Source organism: Oryza brachyantha, chromosome 2 (genome assembly GCF_000231095.2).
Source record: "Oryza brachyantha chromosome 2, ObraRS2, whole genome shotgun sequence".
Classification (NCBI taxonomy): domain Eukaryota; kingdom Viridiplantae; phylum Streptophyta; class Magnoliopsida; order Poales; family Poaceae; genus Oryza; species Oryza brachyantha.
The window spans coordinates 6,526,248-6,542,997 of NC_023164.2; the positions used below are offsets into that span (position 1 = coordinate 6,526,248).

General features: G+C 39.1%; 2 protein-coding genes across 2 annotated transcripts; both read right to left on the minus strand.

The window, feature by feature from the left end:
• Positions 1–314: 314 nt before the first annotated feature.
• On the minus strand, positions 315–4,630 carry LOC102712605 (spermine synthase-like). The gene is made up of 12 exons (XM_015834133.2): positions 4,582–4,630; positions 4,277–4,497; positions 4,093–4,137; positions 3,739–3,815; positions 3,522–3,644; positions 3,202–3,306; positions 3,044–3,116; positions 2,857–2,928; positions 2,362–2,557; positions 1,831–1,960; positions 1,464–1,538; positions 315–894 (listed from the first exon to the last, which is right to left on the minus strand). The coding sequence occupies exons 2-12, from the start codon at positions 4,467–4,469 to the stop codon at positions 817–819; spliced, it is 1,167 nt and encodes a 388-aa protein (XP_015689619.1). The 5' UTR covers positions 4,470–4,497; positions 4,582–4,630; the 3' UTR covers positions 315–816.
• Positions 4,631–7,616: 2,986 nt separating this feature from the next.
• On the minus strand, positions 7,617–15,833 carry LOC102712882 (cyclic nucleotide-gated ion channel 1). Its single transcript, XM_006647063.3, has 8 exons — positions 15,601–15,833; positions 14,709–14,829; positions 13,921–14,452; positions 12,779–12,991; positions 11,091–11,371; positions 10,896–11,007; positions 9,993–10,229; positions 7,617–8,656 (listed from the first exon to the last, which is right to left on the minus strand). Exons 2-8 carry the CDS (start codon positions 14,735–14,737, stop codon positions 7,958–7,960), a joined length of 2,103 nt encoding a protein of 700 aa, XP_006647126.1. The 5' UTR covers positions 14,738–14,829; positions 15,601–15,833; the 3' UTR covers positions 7,617–7,957.
• Positions 15,834–16,750: the final 917 nt, after the last annotated feature.

The following is a 16,750-nucleotide window of genomic DNA, read 5'->3' on the forward strand; positions in this document are numbered from 1 at the left end:
TAACGGAAAACGAGACGTTCTTTTATTTGAAACGAACGCACTCAATGGCTGACGAGAAGCTGATGAGATGGGCCGTCTGTGAAGTTGGGCTGGGACAAGAGTGGGCTGATGCCAGGTGGGCCCATAAGAGGATTCGGCCTTCTAGACTGAATTTGAGAGTTCTTAGGAAATTTCATGATTTGAAACTGAGCTCAGAGAAGGTTCAAATCAAAGTAGCACGGAAATTTCCAGAAAAAGAATCCAAGCTTTTGGGGGAATAATATTACCAATTCAAATTCTTGGAACTCCAAACTCGTCAACTCATAAGGCGGGGCCAAAATTTATATCTTGGAACTTATTTTTCAAATTAATTCTTGACTTTTAAACCACTAAGATAATTCCTATACTTTTTTTAATTTGTTCAGTCACCTGCCTCGGCACGTGACAAGAATCATACAACGGCGTGGATAAACTCACGCCCTAGGCTTTGCAAATCACACACAAGTGACACAACCTGGCTACTAAAATAAGCTGGCACAAGTTGCAAAAGTTTATGTTAGATACGTACAATATGCTGCAACCATCGAAAGGCCATCTCTTGTCAGGTACTCCGTAATAATCATCTCTACTTTATTAAGCCTCATCTCAACAGCTGAGAAGATGGATTACAAGTCTCTAAGTCTCATTGACGCGTTGGCCGTAACGCCCACTTCTTCGTGTAATTGCTATTATATCTAATAATAATAATACAAGACTAGATCCAGTCCAACGCTAGGGGTGAAGAAATGGTTTCTTGATCTGCCATGGTGTGTGACAGCGTGAGCAGGCAAACCCGATCTACGAAGCCGTAAGAATCTCGCTGTTCGGCATAATGGCCATCTTCAGAGGCTCAGCGGCAGCTTCCTCTGGTTGTTCCTGTAATGGCAGGCAATGGATCGAAGAACAAATGAGCCCAGGTATGGTACAATATAGGTTGGATGATTACAGACTTGATGTTTGTAGCGTCACAAGTAGTTTGTGGTTTATAATTTGAGAGGACAAGTATCATGGTGACAAAGATTGAACGATATCAGTACATTAGCAAATTTTAATCTCCTATCTCCATACAAACCATTAGGCCAATTATTGCCAGTACATTAGCAGATTTTAATCTCCTATCTTCCATACAAACCATTAGGCCAATTATTGCGTACATTATATGATGTCCAACATGAACAGAATATATTCTGCAACAGTAAGGAACAGTCTGGATATTCAAAAATAAACTAAGGAACAGTCTAGAAAAGATTTCTGATTGCATAGTCATGACTAAATAATTAGCAGCACTTTGTTCTGGTGGCACTGCCATGTAAAGCAATGGCCAACACATCTTCAGGAAAAGTTGATCATAAAAGAAAATGAATGTTGCTTTAAAAGTCTCTCCAAAATTTTACACACATCAAATACGTACAGAAGTGGAATCATCAGGATTTGAGGTAACTCACCCTTTCGGTAGTAGTACAATATGACTCTAGCTCTCTCCTTGCAAAGGTTGGAAGAACAAATGCAGCCTTATGCATCTGATCAACAGAAAAATTATTAACCAGTGCCCTTAAGTACTGTAGAAAGATTAATAGTACAAAAATATCAAACAACTAAATAGCAGTTCATTAGAAAAAAAAAAGGAACAGAGAAGGTATAGAAGTACTCCTTTGACACACAGCCTAAGGTTCATCATAGCAGATAAATCATAAATGTAATTCAGAAAATATAAAATTTCTTTATTAGGAAAACAATCTGCACACCATGACCAAAAAAAGGAACAAGTTATAAAAAAGAAGATTCTTAGGTAATTCTTTAGAAAGAACAAACCTCTGAATTATAAAATCTTATGTCCCTTCCTGCTTCCATAGCTCCTTTCAGTTTCTCAATGGGATTTTCAGGAGTCAGAAAGTTCACCGGTGGACCTTCTTTGGCACATAGCAGAAACCCAATCACACCACTGCAAACACAAGGGAGTACTTGTACGTTAAAAGTGCTCCAAACAAGCCAGCAGTTACCACTTAAAAGAACATTTTCTATATACCTGCTACATTTGTTCATCTTAATACTTCACATTCAACATATTAAACAAATGGGGCAATAGACTGGCAACTATCTAGTCAATCAGTTGGTTGCCCAACTGAATAAGTACTGCCAGTTTACTGATAATAGTATATTATTTAGAAACTAACCCAAATCAACTTGAGTAGAAGACTATATGGGGTTGACAACTAATTATTTTTAACTCTTTACATACCAAAATCAGTAATAGCTTAAAAAATACAACATTAACATTCCTAGGAGATACAAATTTTAATACAGAAAAATGACAGATGGAGCAAATGGAAAAGAATGTAAAACCTGGGATATGTCGGGACACTCGTCCAGGCATAGTGGACAGAACCCTTAAATGTCTCACGGCAGATTGAAAGCATGTCCTGGATCAAGTGTGTATGCAACCACATGCTCTCAGCCTGATTACAAAGAACACCACCTGGCCTCAAAGCTCTAGCGATCGTGTCAAAAAATGGCTTCTCCACAAGTTCCTGTGCAGGCCCTGCAACAAGCAATACAAAAACAGATTGTGTAATCATAGTATTATCAAACAGAAACACATACAAAATTTAAGGGAAGTTTTCAAGTCAAACACGACCAGAGCAGGTTTTTAGTCATACAATATATCTATTGCTATAGTAAGGTATGCTGTAAAAATCTATAAAAATCAGGAATAATTTCATGGAAATTAAAGAAGGGAAAAAAAATCTAGGGAACTGACATTCAATGACAACAATAAATAGTCACAGTTTCTTAGGCTTTATCATAAAGAACAGTAATGGTACAGCAGTGTAAACTCACCAATTGGATCTGATGAATCAACAATAATAGCATCATATGTCCCTTCAGGAGCATTCTTTAAGAACTCTACAGCTGGAAGAAAAAGAACAGCTATCAAACTTGCAAACCCAATAACTGAAAGATACATATAAATGCAAAATAGGAATTTTGAACGCTTATAAACATATCACATTGATTATCAACGTACCATCACCGACATGAAGCTGAACACGAGGATCTTTGAATCCAACAGATAAATCAGGGAAGAAATCTTTACAGACCTACACATTTATAATGCATTGCATATCAGCAAAAGTTCGTTAATCTGATGAAACATTTATACATAGATCACAGGACAACTATTACATCAATAACTAGCTGATCAATTTCACATATGTCAATTGACTCCACAGAAGCATGTCTACATATCTCCCGAAGGACGCCACCATCACCACCTCCAATAACCAAAACCTGCAATGTAGTAGAAGTTCCCAATAACATTAGTGACCACAGCAAAGATTTTATATGAAAAGTGAGGACCAAAACGAAGATTTTATATGAAAGTGAGGACTAAAGAAAATGCTTAATACATTGCAATGAAACATTCCCTGATTCAGTTTGGCGTTAAATCATATGAAAAGTCTATAATTCAATTATAATGGGAAAACATAAATGAGAATATTTACTTTCTTTGGGGACGGAATTGAGCAAAGTGGAAGGTGAGTAATCATTTCCTGGTATGCGCATTCATCCTTATCAGTCAATTGGACAATACCATCAAGGACAAGGACTTTCCCATATGTTGAAGACTGCATAAAAAATTACTAGGTCAGACAACACTACATACATAGTGGAACAGATAGTATTTTTTTTTTATTTTGGCTGTCAATAGGTAAAGGACACCTCAAAAACTAAAACTTCTTGATATGGTGATTTCCCCTGATACAAGATCTTCTCCACTTTCAATGAATGGGCCTCCCCTGTGTACAAAAATTAAAATCATGAGGGCGGTAAGGAAGGATTGGAGTTGTTCATGACTTCGTTTCTATATTTGATCAGATGGCAAAGGGACAACAACAGCGGAGAACAAGTATAGGTGAAAAATTCCAAAAACAGCACACCTGGGGTTAAACAACAGTATCCAGTCAGAACATGACAAGTCAAGTAATTTTTAATTTGCTAACATAAGCACAACCCTACATGCAGTTGTGCACACAGTAACCATCTATCAGAACAGGTTGAAGAGATGGAGATTACCTGGCCACATCGGGTTGTTGTAATACTGCACTTTGCTCGTTTTACCTTCACAATTAGCAACAAGCAAACTTCAGATAAAAGAAATCACGCAAAACAGGGCACGAGCACCTACCTATCTATCTATATATCATCATCAACAACAACAACAACAAGAATGGTTCGCGCCAAGTCGGGAGGGACGTACCGCCGCGCGAGCGGGGCTCGGTGAACCACCCGGACACCACCGTGGCGTGGCACTTGGCCTCGGATTCAGGCGCCGCGGCCCTGGCCTTGACGCAGCAAGGGGGCAGCGGTTTCCCGGCGGAGGCAGCGTCACCCCCACTCCCCTCTGTCCGCGGCGCCCCAGTCGAGCCATTTCCTGCGCCTCCACCCTCCATGGATCCTACTCCTCGAAGTTCCCAGCCTCTGCACCCCCAACCCCCAAACCCAAACCAATCAATCAGCCCACCGCAGCACACACAAGCAGGGGGACGGGTCGGGCGGGCTGACCTGGGGCGCGAGCGGTGGCGGTGGGGGTGGCGGGAGCGGCGAGGCGAGGCGGCGCGGGGAGAGGAGGCGCCGCCGCGAGGGCATAAATAGAGGAGAGCGCTCCGGTGGCGGTGGCTTCTCCGCGACTCTTCTGACTTCTCCCTCTCTCTCTCCCCTTCCTTTTTATTTCCATCTTTTTCTCATTCTTTTTTTTTCTTTATCTTTCCTACGCTGGGGATTTTTTTTCTCTGTCGCGAGATTACAGGTGGACACGTGGGCGGGCGATCTGCCGTTGGATTTGGGGGTGGATGGCTCGGATTCGAAGCTGGGGATTGTTTGTTGTGTCCGTGTGGTATTAGTAATGTGTACGTTTTGATTGATTGATAAATATGGTTTGAGGCGTGTCCAAGTGTGCCACATGGTGCCAAGAAACGACTGTACGACATGTGTACCATGTGTTCATATGCGAAATAGTAATGTCACACACAGTTGATAATAATAATAATATTTCATACGGTCAAACATAATGCATAATTCCATCAATGCGTCGTTCCACTAATGAATAGAATAAGAAGCACAGAACGAGCATGTATCAACTGTGCCACCACTAATTAAACACCAGCATCACAATTAACTACTAGAGTCAAATAATACAGAAAAACACCATGGGTTGGTACACCAGTGGTACTGTTCTAGGATTCGAGCGTGTTCTTCACAAGGCAGCAGCAGAACAGATCAAAAGTCAAGCATGGCGATCCATTCACAGATGAGATTAGGACAGCAATTAACGTAGAAAAAACATTAAAAAAAGATAAGAAAACGAGAGCGAATATATGCGACAACTGGAGCCCCATGGAACCACAGGACCCCTATTTGTTCACCAAAAAGCCTCTTTATTTTAGGGAATCTCCTTTTGGTAAGTTGGGTTCTCTACTGATCTTCCGTATTGGTTAGGGCATGTGTAACGTCGAAGCTAGCTAGTCCTTTTCTCTCTTTGGATCCGAGATGTAGCTGTTGCATAGTAAGGTCCTAGTTAAGCTACCAAATCTTTGTGCTACAGCCATGTTCAACATCCAGTTCGAAGCACGTAAAGAAAAAAAGAGAATTGCTACGGTATTTCATTCGGACCCGGTATACGTAAATAGAATGGAGAAAAACCGTATTCGAGCATCCGCCCACCTCCGCGCGTCGCCGCGTGCCATGGACCTTGGACAGAATACCGTTCTAAACTTCTATAGTTTTTTTTTAAAAAAAAAAGAGAGAGGGGAACTGTGCGTAAGAGAATTGCATCATCCATCTTTTTGCTTATATTATGGTTATAAGCCAAAATGGTTTATTAGGATGAAAATCAAATCCGGAGGAATTATTCACCTTTGTATTAAAAAGCTCTACTTCCAAACCAGATCAACCTTTTAATAAGAACGTCAACGTGTCGAGGTTATTCCCAAAGAACATCGGTGAGCTGTAGCCTGTGGCCCCGATTAGTTCTAAAAAGTTTTCCTAAAAACATCACATCAAATTTTTAGACACCTAAATAGAGCATTAAATATACATAAACATTAAAACTAATTACACAGTTATAGAGGAAATCATGAGACGAATCTTTTAAGACTAATTAGTATGTGATTAGCCGTAAGTGTTACAGTAACCAACCTGTGCTAATGGCAGATTAATTAGGCTCAAAAGATTCGACTCACAGTTTCTTGGCGGAATCTGTAATTTGTTTTATAATTAGACTATATTTAATACTTCAAATGTATGTCCGTATATTTGATGTGATGTTTTTTAAAAAGATTTTGCAAACTGAATGGCCTGTATTGACATTTCTTTGTCGAAAAGAAAGGTTCTTACGAAGTGTTGCCGTTTCAAAAGCTAGGAATAATGTGTGACGTGCAGTACCTCGAGGATTATAGTACACATATGGAAATTATCAACAGAATAACTCAGCTTTCTCTCAATATATATATAATTAGTATACATAACTAGCAATCGATTCCAATCTTCTTTCAAATATATTTTTATTTTTTTAAGTATTTTTAAGAAATAATTTTATTACTAAACCTACAGGGAAAATATTTTCACTGTATGAACTTTTTGGCCACGCTACCAACACTAGCGTGGCCAAAAGGTTTAATTTTGAAAAAATTCTGTCCGGTGGTTTAGTAATAAAATTACTTGCTAAAAATATTTATTTAATAAAAAAAATTCTCTTCTTTCCCCATAGTGGGTGGCATGAGCAACAGAGGTAGCGAGCTTCAGGATGGGTTTATCCTTTGATACAGATAACCTGGTTTCACTTCAATAATCAATTTAGATACAATCATAGTATCTAGAACACATACAAAGATATTTATTAGTCAACTCTTTCTATTCTCACACATACAAATATGATGACATGGTGAAAATAGAGAGGAAAAGAGAACATCTCAAAGTTAACTATTAGTATTTACCGAAGGAAATCTTGGTGCATGATGTACATAAACATGAAATGAGGGTAATAAAAAGAAACTATTTATTATATTGATTATGATAAAGATAAAAGAAGGGTACTAACAAATTTATTATATTATATTAATTAATAGATCATACATGACTCTATCTCCTTACATGCCCCTTATAAAACAAGTTCTTGATGTGAATAAAATAACTTTAAACATGTTGAATACCTTTAAACATGTTGTTGAAGGTAACCCAGTTTAACCTTTGATATAGATAGCTCGGTGCTAACTTGCCAACAGGTGAATGACAATTATTTTACATATATTGGATAAGTTTGATTTATGTAGGGTGAATAACATTATGTAATATACCTGCCAAATCAGACAAAATGCATAAAGTAGACAATGTTTTGTGGGACGTAGCTAGAGCACACTTTGCAGGATGAATTTGTATGCTTGTCAATCTCTCATTCTCTCTTGTGTGTGTGTTGTTGAAACGCAAGCCTGTCTGTTGAACGTGCAGATGACAGCAAAGAAATGCAATAACCAGAGCTGCCTAGAAGTGGCTAAATCTGAAGCAATACATAGCATTTTATCCAAAAAAGAGAGTTTAATTCTATCATACATTGCGCTCAAGGGAAAAAAAATGTCTGTCATACATATAACGTCCTTATGATCAGTTACATTTACAGAGTTTTCCATTTCAAGGATTCGCCAGCGGCAGGAGTACAAGAATACAATGTGGGAGTTCCATGTACAACACAGATATTACATGTATAGGTGAAGATCCAACGATAAATTGAATTATATTGTATAAATAAAAAGGCTTGAGACCAAATGGTCTATCTATGTACACGAATCCAATCATCATATACTGAATAATGGTAGATCAGTAGAGGAGCGACGAGAACTTTTACAGCTGAAGCATCAATGTCAGCGCATAGCACAGTATGGACAAATTACTGATCTTCAGCGAAAAAGTTTGGTTCTGCAGGCTTTTGTAATAATCTTACAGGCACTCTTTCCTGCAAGCGGGCCTTACGGGTGGCATTCCTCCGTAAGATACGCATCATGTTACCAGCAAAACGAGAAGCATATAGTGCCGCACCAAGACTGAGCGAACTAGAACCATCACTGACAATTGCCGCTTGCAACCTCTTCTCCTTCTCAAATAAAGAATCCTCCAGTTTCTTTCTGCAGTATCTATGCCAAGCTGCCTGGATAAAGCAAGCTGCCCAGGTTCTCCATTGCTGTGAGTAGAATCGAAATGTATGCTGCAGTTGTTTGCTGTGGAGTCTCCTAAATTGGGTGGCTACAAACTTCAGGTCATCAGCCCTCAAAGCAAAAGCTTCAACTTCAGACAGCGTCTTCACAGTCCTGGTTGAGCTGGGAAGGTTTGAAGCTGAAGTAGGGTCAAGAGCCCATGTGAGAAGCTCTTCACCACAAAAATCTCCACCTTTGAGAACATTGGAGTTGAAAAAGCCAGTTTGTCCACCATTTGTAGTCATACTCTCGAGATTGCCTCGCATGATGAAGAGCATTTCATTCACTGGGTCTCCTTCGTTAATGATGCAGCTGCCTTCTGTGTACAGTATGGGCTTTAGACGATCACACATGGCATCCAGGAGCTTCTCATCCATGTTTTCAAACATTGGAACCTGCAAACATGAGAAAAGGAATCAAGGGAATCAATTAACTAAAGGGATACAGTGATTATCAGCTAACTAGGTATCTACTATATATAAAGTTAAAGTGACCTCGATTGGAAAAGTATGTGATGTGTAGGCCTTCAAAAGTTCTGTACTTATTAGGATAATCAGTTGTGGCCATAATACTAGATAAACAGAAAAAAATGGTAGGGAAGGTTTCTGCAGTCAGCATTCTGTGTACTCATAAATTAACGATGAGTTATGAAAAGGGGGGTGCAGCCGTGCAGGGCAAGTATGTCTGGAAGGATAGAGAGTACAAGGCCTAAAACCAGTTTTGCATGCCAACTTTAAGCATTGGTATTGCCTTGAGCACAGCTAGAGAAAACTTGTTTCTCCATAGTTCTACCGATAGGGATCCAATGTTGAAGACATGAAGGTGATTCAATTCTGCTGTTTCAAGATTTTCTAGAAAGCCAATATGGTTTATTTAACTAGAAGCAGAATCGCAGAATGCCAGTCAGTGGTCTGTGATGTGAGGACATGTTCCGTATTACGTTCAAAACACACCAGCACCATTGGCTAAAGGAGCGGCGAAGCGGCGAACAGGTCATGAACAACAGGGTAATATCCTGGTTGCAAACTAACTCCTGGAAAAAAAATTATCTAAGAGGTAAGCTGGCAAATGAGCCTGACTTACAAGAAGTGCTCTTTCAGTCAATTGGTGCTGCCTTGACCTACAAATGTTCATTACTCCGTAATGCCTGATTGGCATCTCCCATTGTCTTCAGCAAATTAGAATGGATGGTCTAAATGGTAGGAATATGCTACTTAAGGGGTGTATACACACTAAGACCAACTCAAAACATACAGTCCATAGCACCAAATGTGGGCCTGTCCAAAATAGTACTTAGGTAAAATCTAATTGCATATAACATTCCAGGTTACTGGCTCAGACTTCAGGGACTGCAAGACTTACACTATGATCCAGAAAGAAAAGGTCTGGTTCAGAACCAAAAAAAAAACTAGCATCTGATAACATCAGTACAGAAGCAGCTGCTCAAAATATGTAAGCACCTTGAAATTAAAAACCAAATGCATTTTTTTTATTTAACAATCAAAGTAATGGTCCTTGGGAAATATATGGCATATGCATAGGATCTGTATGTGGCATGAAAAACAATCGTCAACATATGATTTGGCACGACATGCAGTTCATTCAATATGTATCATCCTAGAAGATACATGTTATTGCCAGATGTTGTCCCTTTTCACATACACCCAGATGGACTAAATATTAGGTTTCTTTCAAAGCATAGTAACAATATGTAAATGTATGAGAAAATACCCTCATGAGAAGCGACAGACAAAGATGACGCTTTATCTCTCTCCTAAGATTCTTAGGAAGATTTGTAAGAAGCCCCTCTTCATCAACCCCTCTTGTTTCTTGCCACCTATATTGTTCGTGACGCAGTATTCGGTCCTTGAGGTTCTCAGGAAGTAATCGATGTGCCATCCATTGCTCTGTGTCACGCCGTTTCACTCTCATTTCTTCTATACGCACAGAGGCAGATTGTAGATAGGTCTACAGAACTCCAAACAATAGAAAATTACAAAAGTAAAAAGCAAATGAACCACTTACGCATATTAGTTATCTAAATAATCAATATATATTTATCATCCTGATTACGCCTTAGATAACAAAGTAAGGGGGTGATTGTTGGCATATTTGTAAACAAAAATAATTTGTGAATAAAATTTTATATACATATTCTTAGCGATCAAAAAGTCAAGGCTGGAAAATAAACTTTGGTAAAAAACACTAAAATCAACTCCAAATTTAAGGTTAAAAATTCAAATTTGGACTTATAAACAGAAGCAGAAGTGAAAATATGGGGGGTGTAATTGTCCTTGCATGTAGCACATTGCGTTACAATAGGAGCCATTTCAATTTCTGAGGAAAATGGTAAATACAGAGAATATGGATTGGCTATAACTTATTAGTTGTGGGTCCTATTGAAAAGATAATTTAGTTATCTTTTAAAATCCTTGTTAATAAAGATCAAAAATAATGTTATTACACTATAGGTCCTCTAGGCTCTTGACTTCTGGGATTTGAATATCAATGAATGACTACTAAGAGAGATGTCATCCACTCATCTCTAGACAGTACAAGTTGCATATATAAAATAATAACTACTTCATACAACGATAAGTATAACAAAAATGAGAGAGTTACCATATTCCATACCTGCACATTACCAATGAGGAGTGCAAATAAAACTAGGCCTGATGTTGAGACAAAAACAGCAAATAAATTTTCCCATGTATCAGTGCTTGTTTTGAGGTTTTGACCAAGAGAACTGCAACAAATAAAAAAGCAAAAAACAATATTGAAGTCTGTGTTCTTTAGGGGAAAATGAAACAAAGGTTGTTTTCTACAGACCTCAGATTTTGCAGACCCCACCAAAAGCAATAGAATAATTTTTCAAAGAAACTCGACGATTGTGACACATTTTGAAGAGCTGGAAGATAAATTCCAAAATTTCGGTCTGGGTTGTCAGTTCCATTTGTTGGGCAATTTATTTGTAAGAAACTGTTGTTTCCAGATGAATTACTCCCACAAAATAATGATCCAAGATCACAGCCAGGCTGTCCGCTACATGCTTTTTTCCAACAGCTGTTTTCTCGTTGAATGGAAAGAAGGTACCAAAGAGCTCCAAGAACCTGCAAGGATTTAAAAATCATCAGTTAGTAATATCTTGACCATGGACAACAAAATAAGTGCAAACTGACAGGCCTCTTGTGAATAACTGAATGATGTACCACAGACAGGATATATTTTTCAATTACAGTATGTTTCTAAAGGTAATAAATGTTTTTTTTCCAGACATTCTGGGACATGCTTGTTCTTCTGACAAGTTATAAAGCAATAAAGTGACAATTAGAGATCTGATTTACAAATAATAGTAACTACCAACTTCACTCGATTTTTATTCAGACATCATGATCTCCAATATACATTAGCTGACATGCAAAGCAAGCTCTAACCCCAACACTACAGCCAGAAGGATCGCACCTGGTCATGCTATAGACCTTATAATATTACATGCTACCCCCTTTGTTTCATATTACATGCTACCCCCTTTGTTTCATATTATAAGTCATTTTGGTTTTGTCCTAAGTCAGCATCTTCAAGTTTGACCAAGTTTATAAAAAAATGTAGCAGCATCTACAACTCCAAATTAATTTAATTAAATCCACTATTGAATATATTTTTATAGTATATATTTTTTTTGCACTGGAAATGTTGATACATTTTCTATAAACATGATAAACCCAAAATGACTTATAATATGGAGTGGAGGGTACGGTTTCACGTATCAACCCCATGCAGCAACAATGCCACACAAAATTTAGACTAACTTAGGCTAAACAGTGTTACTAGGATGCTGACATGTGTCTGAGCCCAACTCGGATTCACGTCTGATTTTGCATGAAAGATACTTCTCAGAGTCCAACTCAAATTCTGAGTGTACAATTCGGCAAAACAAAAGGGACAAGAGTGCCTGGCTAAAATCAAACATAGGACATTGTGCCAATATGGTACAAACAATTCCTCAGAATGCTAAGTGTTTTTTTCTGGCATACGATCAGCTCATTCCCACGGACAGGGTGAAATAATTGTACCTATGCTGATTGAAGATTTGAAGATGTAAACTTTCAAGATCAGTTAACAGAACTCTCAGGAAAGTTGTTTGTCAAAATCTCACCATAAAATGCAGATAGACAAATATTATACAATATGCCTCCCTATGACAAAATACTTTGTTGTTTCCAACATGAGATACAGTAGTACATAGTTGTCTCAGAGAATATAGAGCCTATAATTCATGGCCATGAATCTTTGAGGAAAAAAATCCCCATATGACTTGTTTTTTTATCTTTGTTCATGTACAGCCAAATACTACATACTAAAGTTCATTCAGATAGAATCTTCTATAAGTCAAAAGCAAAGAACTATTGTCGAACAATAATCAATGGATTGTCGCCAAGAATGAAAATAAGGCAAAATACATGTATACCAAATGACTCAAATTAGCACAGCTCCTAATTAGTGAAAAGAAAACTTACATGACTAGCGAGCATATAAATTAAAAGGTTAAATGCAGCACCAGCCCACGCTGTCTCTGTAATTATACCAGCCGATCTGGTGATTTGGAGATACAGTGGTATTATTCTAATTAACCGAGGTACATACTGGCAAATAACAATAATCATTAATATATTTTTGGCCATCATAACTGAGGAACCTTGCAGACGAGGTAGCACTGCCAATACAAGCACCTGATAATGAAAAAAATATATATCGTCACTACTTAAACAAAATAGAACATCAGAAATGATAAATCAAGTCAATCACATAACAGTATAACAGTTGCACTTGAAGACGACAAAATAACGTCATACAATGCGTAGAACCCAATTTCCTCCTATCCTACTTGTTTAAAACATTATTGCATGCATGATCAAATCAAATATGTAGAAAATGTTCCATGCACAATAAAAACCAGCGACATCTTTGAAACCCTATATCTGTTGGTTTGTGTAATCCATTCAATTGGATCCCTCCACCTATGATAAAACGGCCACGGCCCATTTGGCCACTAGAAACCAAGTTCATACACAGTATGGTGGCACAATTGGTGGGTAGCCACAAACCAATCACAGATGCATGTCATTATGCACATGGAAAACTTATAATATGTGGAAGTATTTTTCAACCATTAATTTCCGTGGTAGTATATTTATAAGAACTGATAAACTTATATATGTGGAAGTATTTTTCAAGAAAAATCTGCACAAATTATCTTCATGTTACCAGCCTAAATATTTTAAAACATATTGATACTAAAGTTCCAAATTTGATTGCAATTAAATCCAAAGGTCTGAAATCGGATGTGGGTAGGATACACCAGAGACAAGTATTAATTATTTTCCAGGACAACAGTTCCTCCTGAACTGAAGTATCCAATATCGCTAAAGCCTAACAGCTATGTTTTACTGATTAAAATTGTTTTCCTCAAAATCATACATGAGTAAAGCAGTTCAAAAGTGAATGCACATTAATATAGTATACAAGGAACTTCCATGACCCTATCACCCTCACAAAATCTCCAGAATTGTGCTAAATACTAATAAAGCAGAAAAATAAGTAGTTGATTGTTTTAAGTAATACATCTAACAGGTTAATGAATTACTGGCATATGAAGTACCTGAGGGAGTGGCAGAACAGCTAAGAAATCTATCAGAAAATATGTTGATAGATACCGCTTTGCTATTGCAAAGGTGTCCTCAACCAAGACACCTCGACCAAATACTCTAGAAGAAGGAGCAATAAAGCCTGTCCTGAACTGAAATATTATATGGAGTAAATAGAATATATCTGTAAAAAAGCGCAGGACACTTGCTACAACTTCCAACTTTTTATCCAGATACAAGCAGATATTGTCACCATCGACCACCGGAATATAGAAGAATAATGGGTCCACAGAGACTGCAATAAGGCATGATATAACAAATATCTTGTTCCATCGCTGTAAGAATGGTCCTTGAGGATCAAGAACTCTTGTTTTGGACTTCTTTTCCTCAGAAGTCGGTTTGTTGAGGGTTTCAGAATGTGAAGAGTTCCCTAGGAATGAAAAGGCTCCTGCAGTTCTATCCATTAGCGAGTCAAATACATTATGCCTTCCTTCTGAAACTGTCTTGTCTGAACCAACAGAATGCTCTGATCTCCAGTCATTAAATCTACACATAAAGAAAATAACAGGTCAAAGTACTCCTTGGAATAATGTGCGATCTTCATTTGGCATCTATGTATATTAAAACATCTTTGCAGTGCAGTAGAATATGAAGTTTCTGTAAAACATAAAATGAAACAAATTCCTGGCCATGTATTTTCAATGAATTAGGATTTCTTGCAAACTGAGATGAAATAAATTTTTTTCTTTCAAGACACCAACACACTCTTGGATGTTGGTACAAGGAGAGACCAGAAGCTGACCTCACATATTTCTCCTCTCGGAAAGCCATCGATTCCACGAACCACCAGCATGCAAAACGAGGCCAGCAGGGCAGCAAAAAAGTAATCAAATCTTCAAATGTTGCATTGTAGTATCAACTCTCTGGTAATTACCAAACCATGAATTAGTAAGATCCCTCAAAATGCAAAGATAGCAAATAGCCATATACTATACATGGGACAAAAATTATGTAGGCCAAAGACCAAGCAAAGAAACATCAAGTTGAATAATGTGACATGTAGATAGATCAATCGCTTAAATGGGAAAACTCAGTTACAAGTGAAATGACAGTTTTGCAGCTTGTAGTAAGACATTAGACAACGGCAAAAGAAAAAGGTTATCCACCAACATAAGCAATGAGGCATAGATCGATTGGCGACGTCACCCTTTTCTGTGAATAGAAACAAGGGAGCCATTCCTGCTCAGCTTTAACAACTATCCAAAACATGATGGTATGTGACTTGTTGGGAAGAAACGGCCAAAACAAACAACTCTGGGGGCAGAGAACAGTAACGACATGAGAATCCGGTCCCCCTGAATCCTTCACGAATCACACTCTAGGCCACCACCAATCCCCCACAGGTAAATCGCGCGAAGACGACGAAAATCGTTTCCCCAAAAATCCTGAGCTGCGAGCCTAGCTTTCCACCCTACCAAAACCCGCCCCCAGAGCGACAGACAGCGACCGAAACCGTCCCGCTCGACGACGGCGACCAAACCGAAGCTCCGGGGGGAACGTACCTAGCGCCGCGGCGAGATCGCGGACGGCCGCAGGCGCGCGGCGGGGGAGAAGCGGAACGGATCTGAGCTATAGAGGCGAGCAGAAGCAGTAGAACGGGGGTGGGGCCGCCGCGGGGAGGAGAGAAAGCTTACCGGAGGCGAGGGAGGGGGGGGGCGCGGAGAGCTGGAGAGGGAACAGCGCCGGCGGGGCGGCGGAGGAGGAGGAAGAGCTATCGGGAAGCTGCTGCTGCCGCCGACGTCTACGGCTTCCGCTCGGAGAAGGCGGAGTTCCGCGCGGCTGCAGGATGCGGGGATGGCGTGGTGATCGCCGTACGCTGCAGGGAAGGGGGAGAGGAGGTGGAGGTGGACTCCAGTCCAGCTCGGCCAGAGAACAGCCAGCCAGACTGACGCGACACGCGCAAGCCCAGCCGCGTCCATACTCCAGCTGATCGGTTCTCCCCCGTCGCGGCTCGAGCCACCGCCCTCTGCGGCTCTGCCTCCAGCGGTCCAGCCGCGCGCGCCGGCGCTTGTTCTTTTGCCGACTGGGTAACTGTGCCTAAAAAGTAATATAAGATGTTTAATTTTTTTTTAACATTTGACTATTCATCTTATTTAAAAATTTAGTACCAATATAAAAAATAATAACTCATGCTTAAAGTTCTTTTGATAATAGAGTAAATCACAAGCAAAACAAATGATATTTTCATAATTTTTTAAATAAGACAAATGGTCAAACATTGCAAGAAAAAATCAAACATCTTACGTTAAGAAACAGAGGGAGCAGTAGTAAATTAATATATGATTAATTAATTATTAGTTATAAAATAGGTTCATGTGATTTTTTTAAATTACTTTTCTATATAATTTTTTAAAAAACATACCAGCTAGCAGTTCAGAGATACATGCTTTCGAAAAGAACACAATCGTCTAGACTGGACTATTGGAGCCGCTTCCAGCACGCGCCACCACCACAACATTCCAGTACTAGGATTTGGTTCAATGTAAAAGAAAAAAAACACCTATGTTATAAAACATAGAGTTTTTTCTCATTGTCAAGGGCAAACTCACGGCAGTATCTAGGTGACACTCGATATCCTCCTCTGTTTATCATAGCCACCGCTATAGGATGACCTAGACAGCTCCATCTGCACATGACGTCTTCTTTTTCTCATCCCCTACTCCTTATCGATGTTCTCGCTACATGGAGAGCTAGGCAGCTCTACCGATGTACAACATCTTACTCATTCCAAGCATTTGTCTGACAGTGACATCGTCGTCCTCCCAACTCCTCTCTAGCAATGGT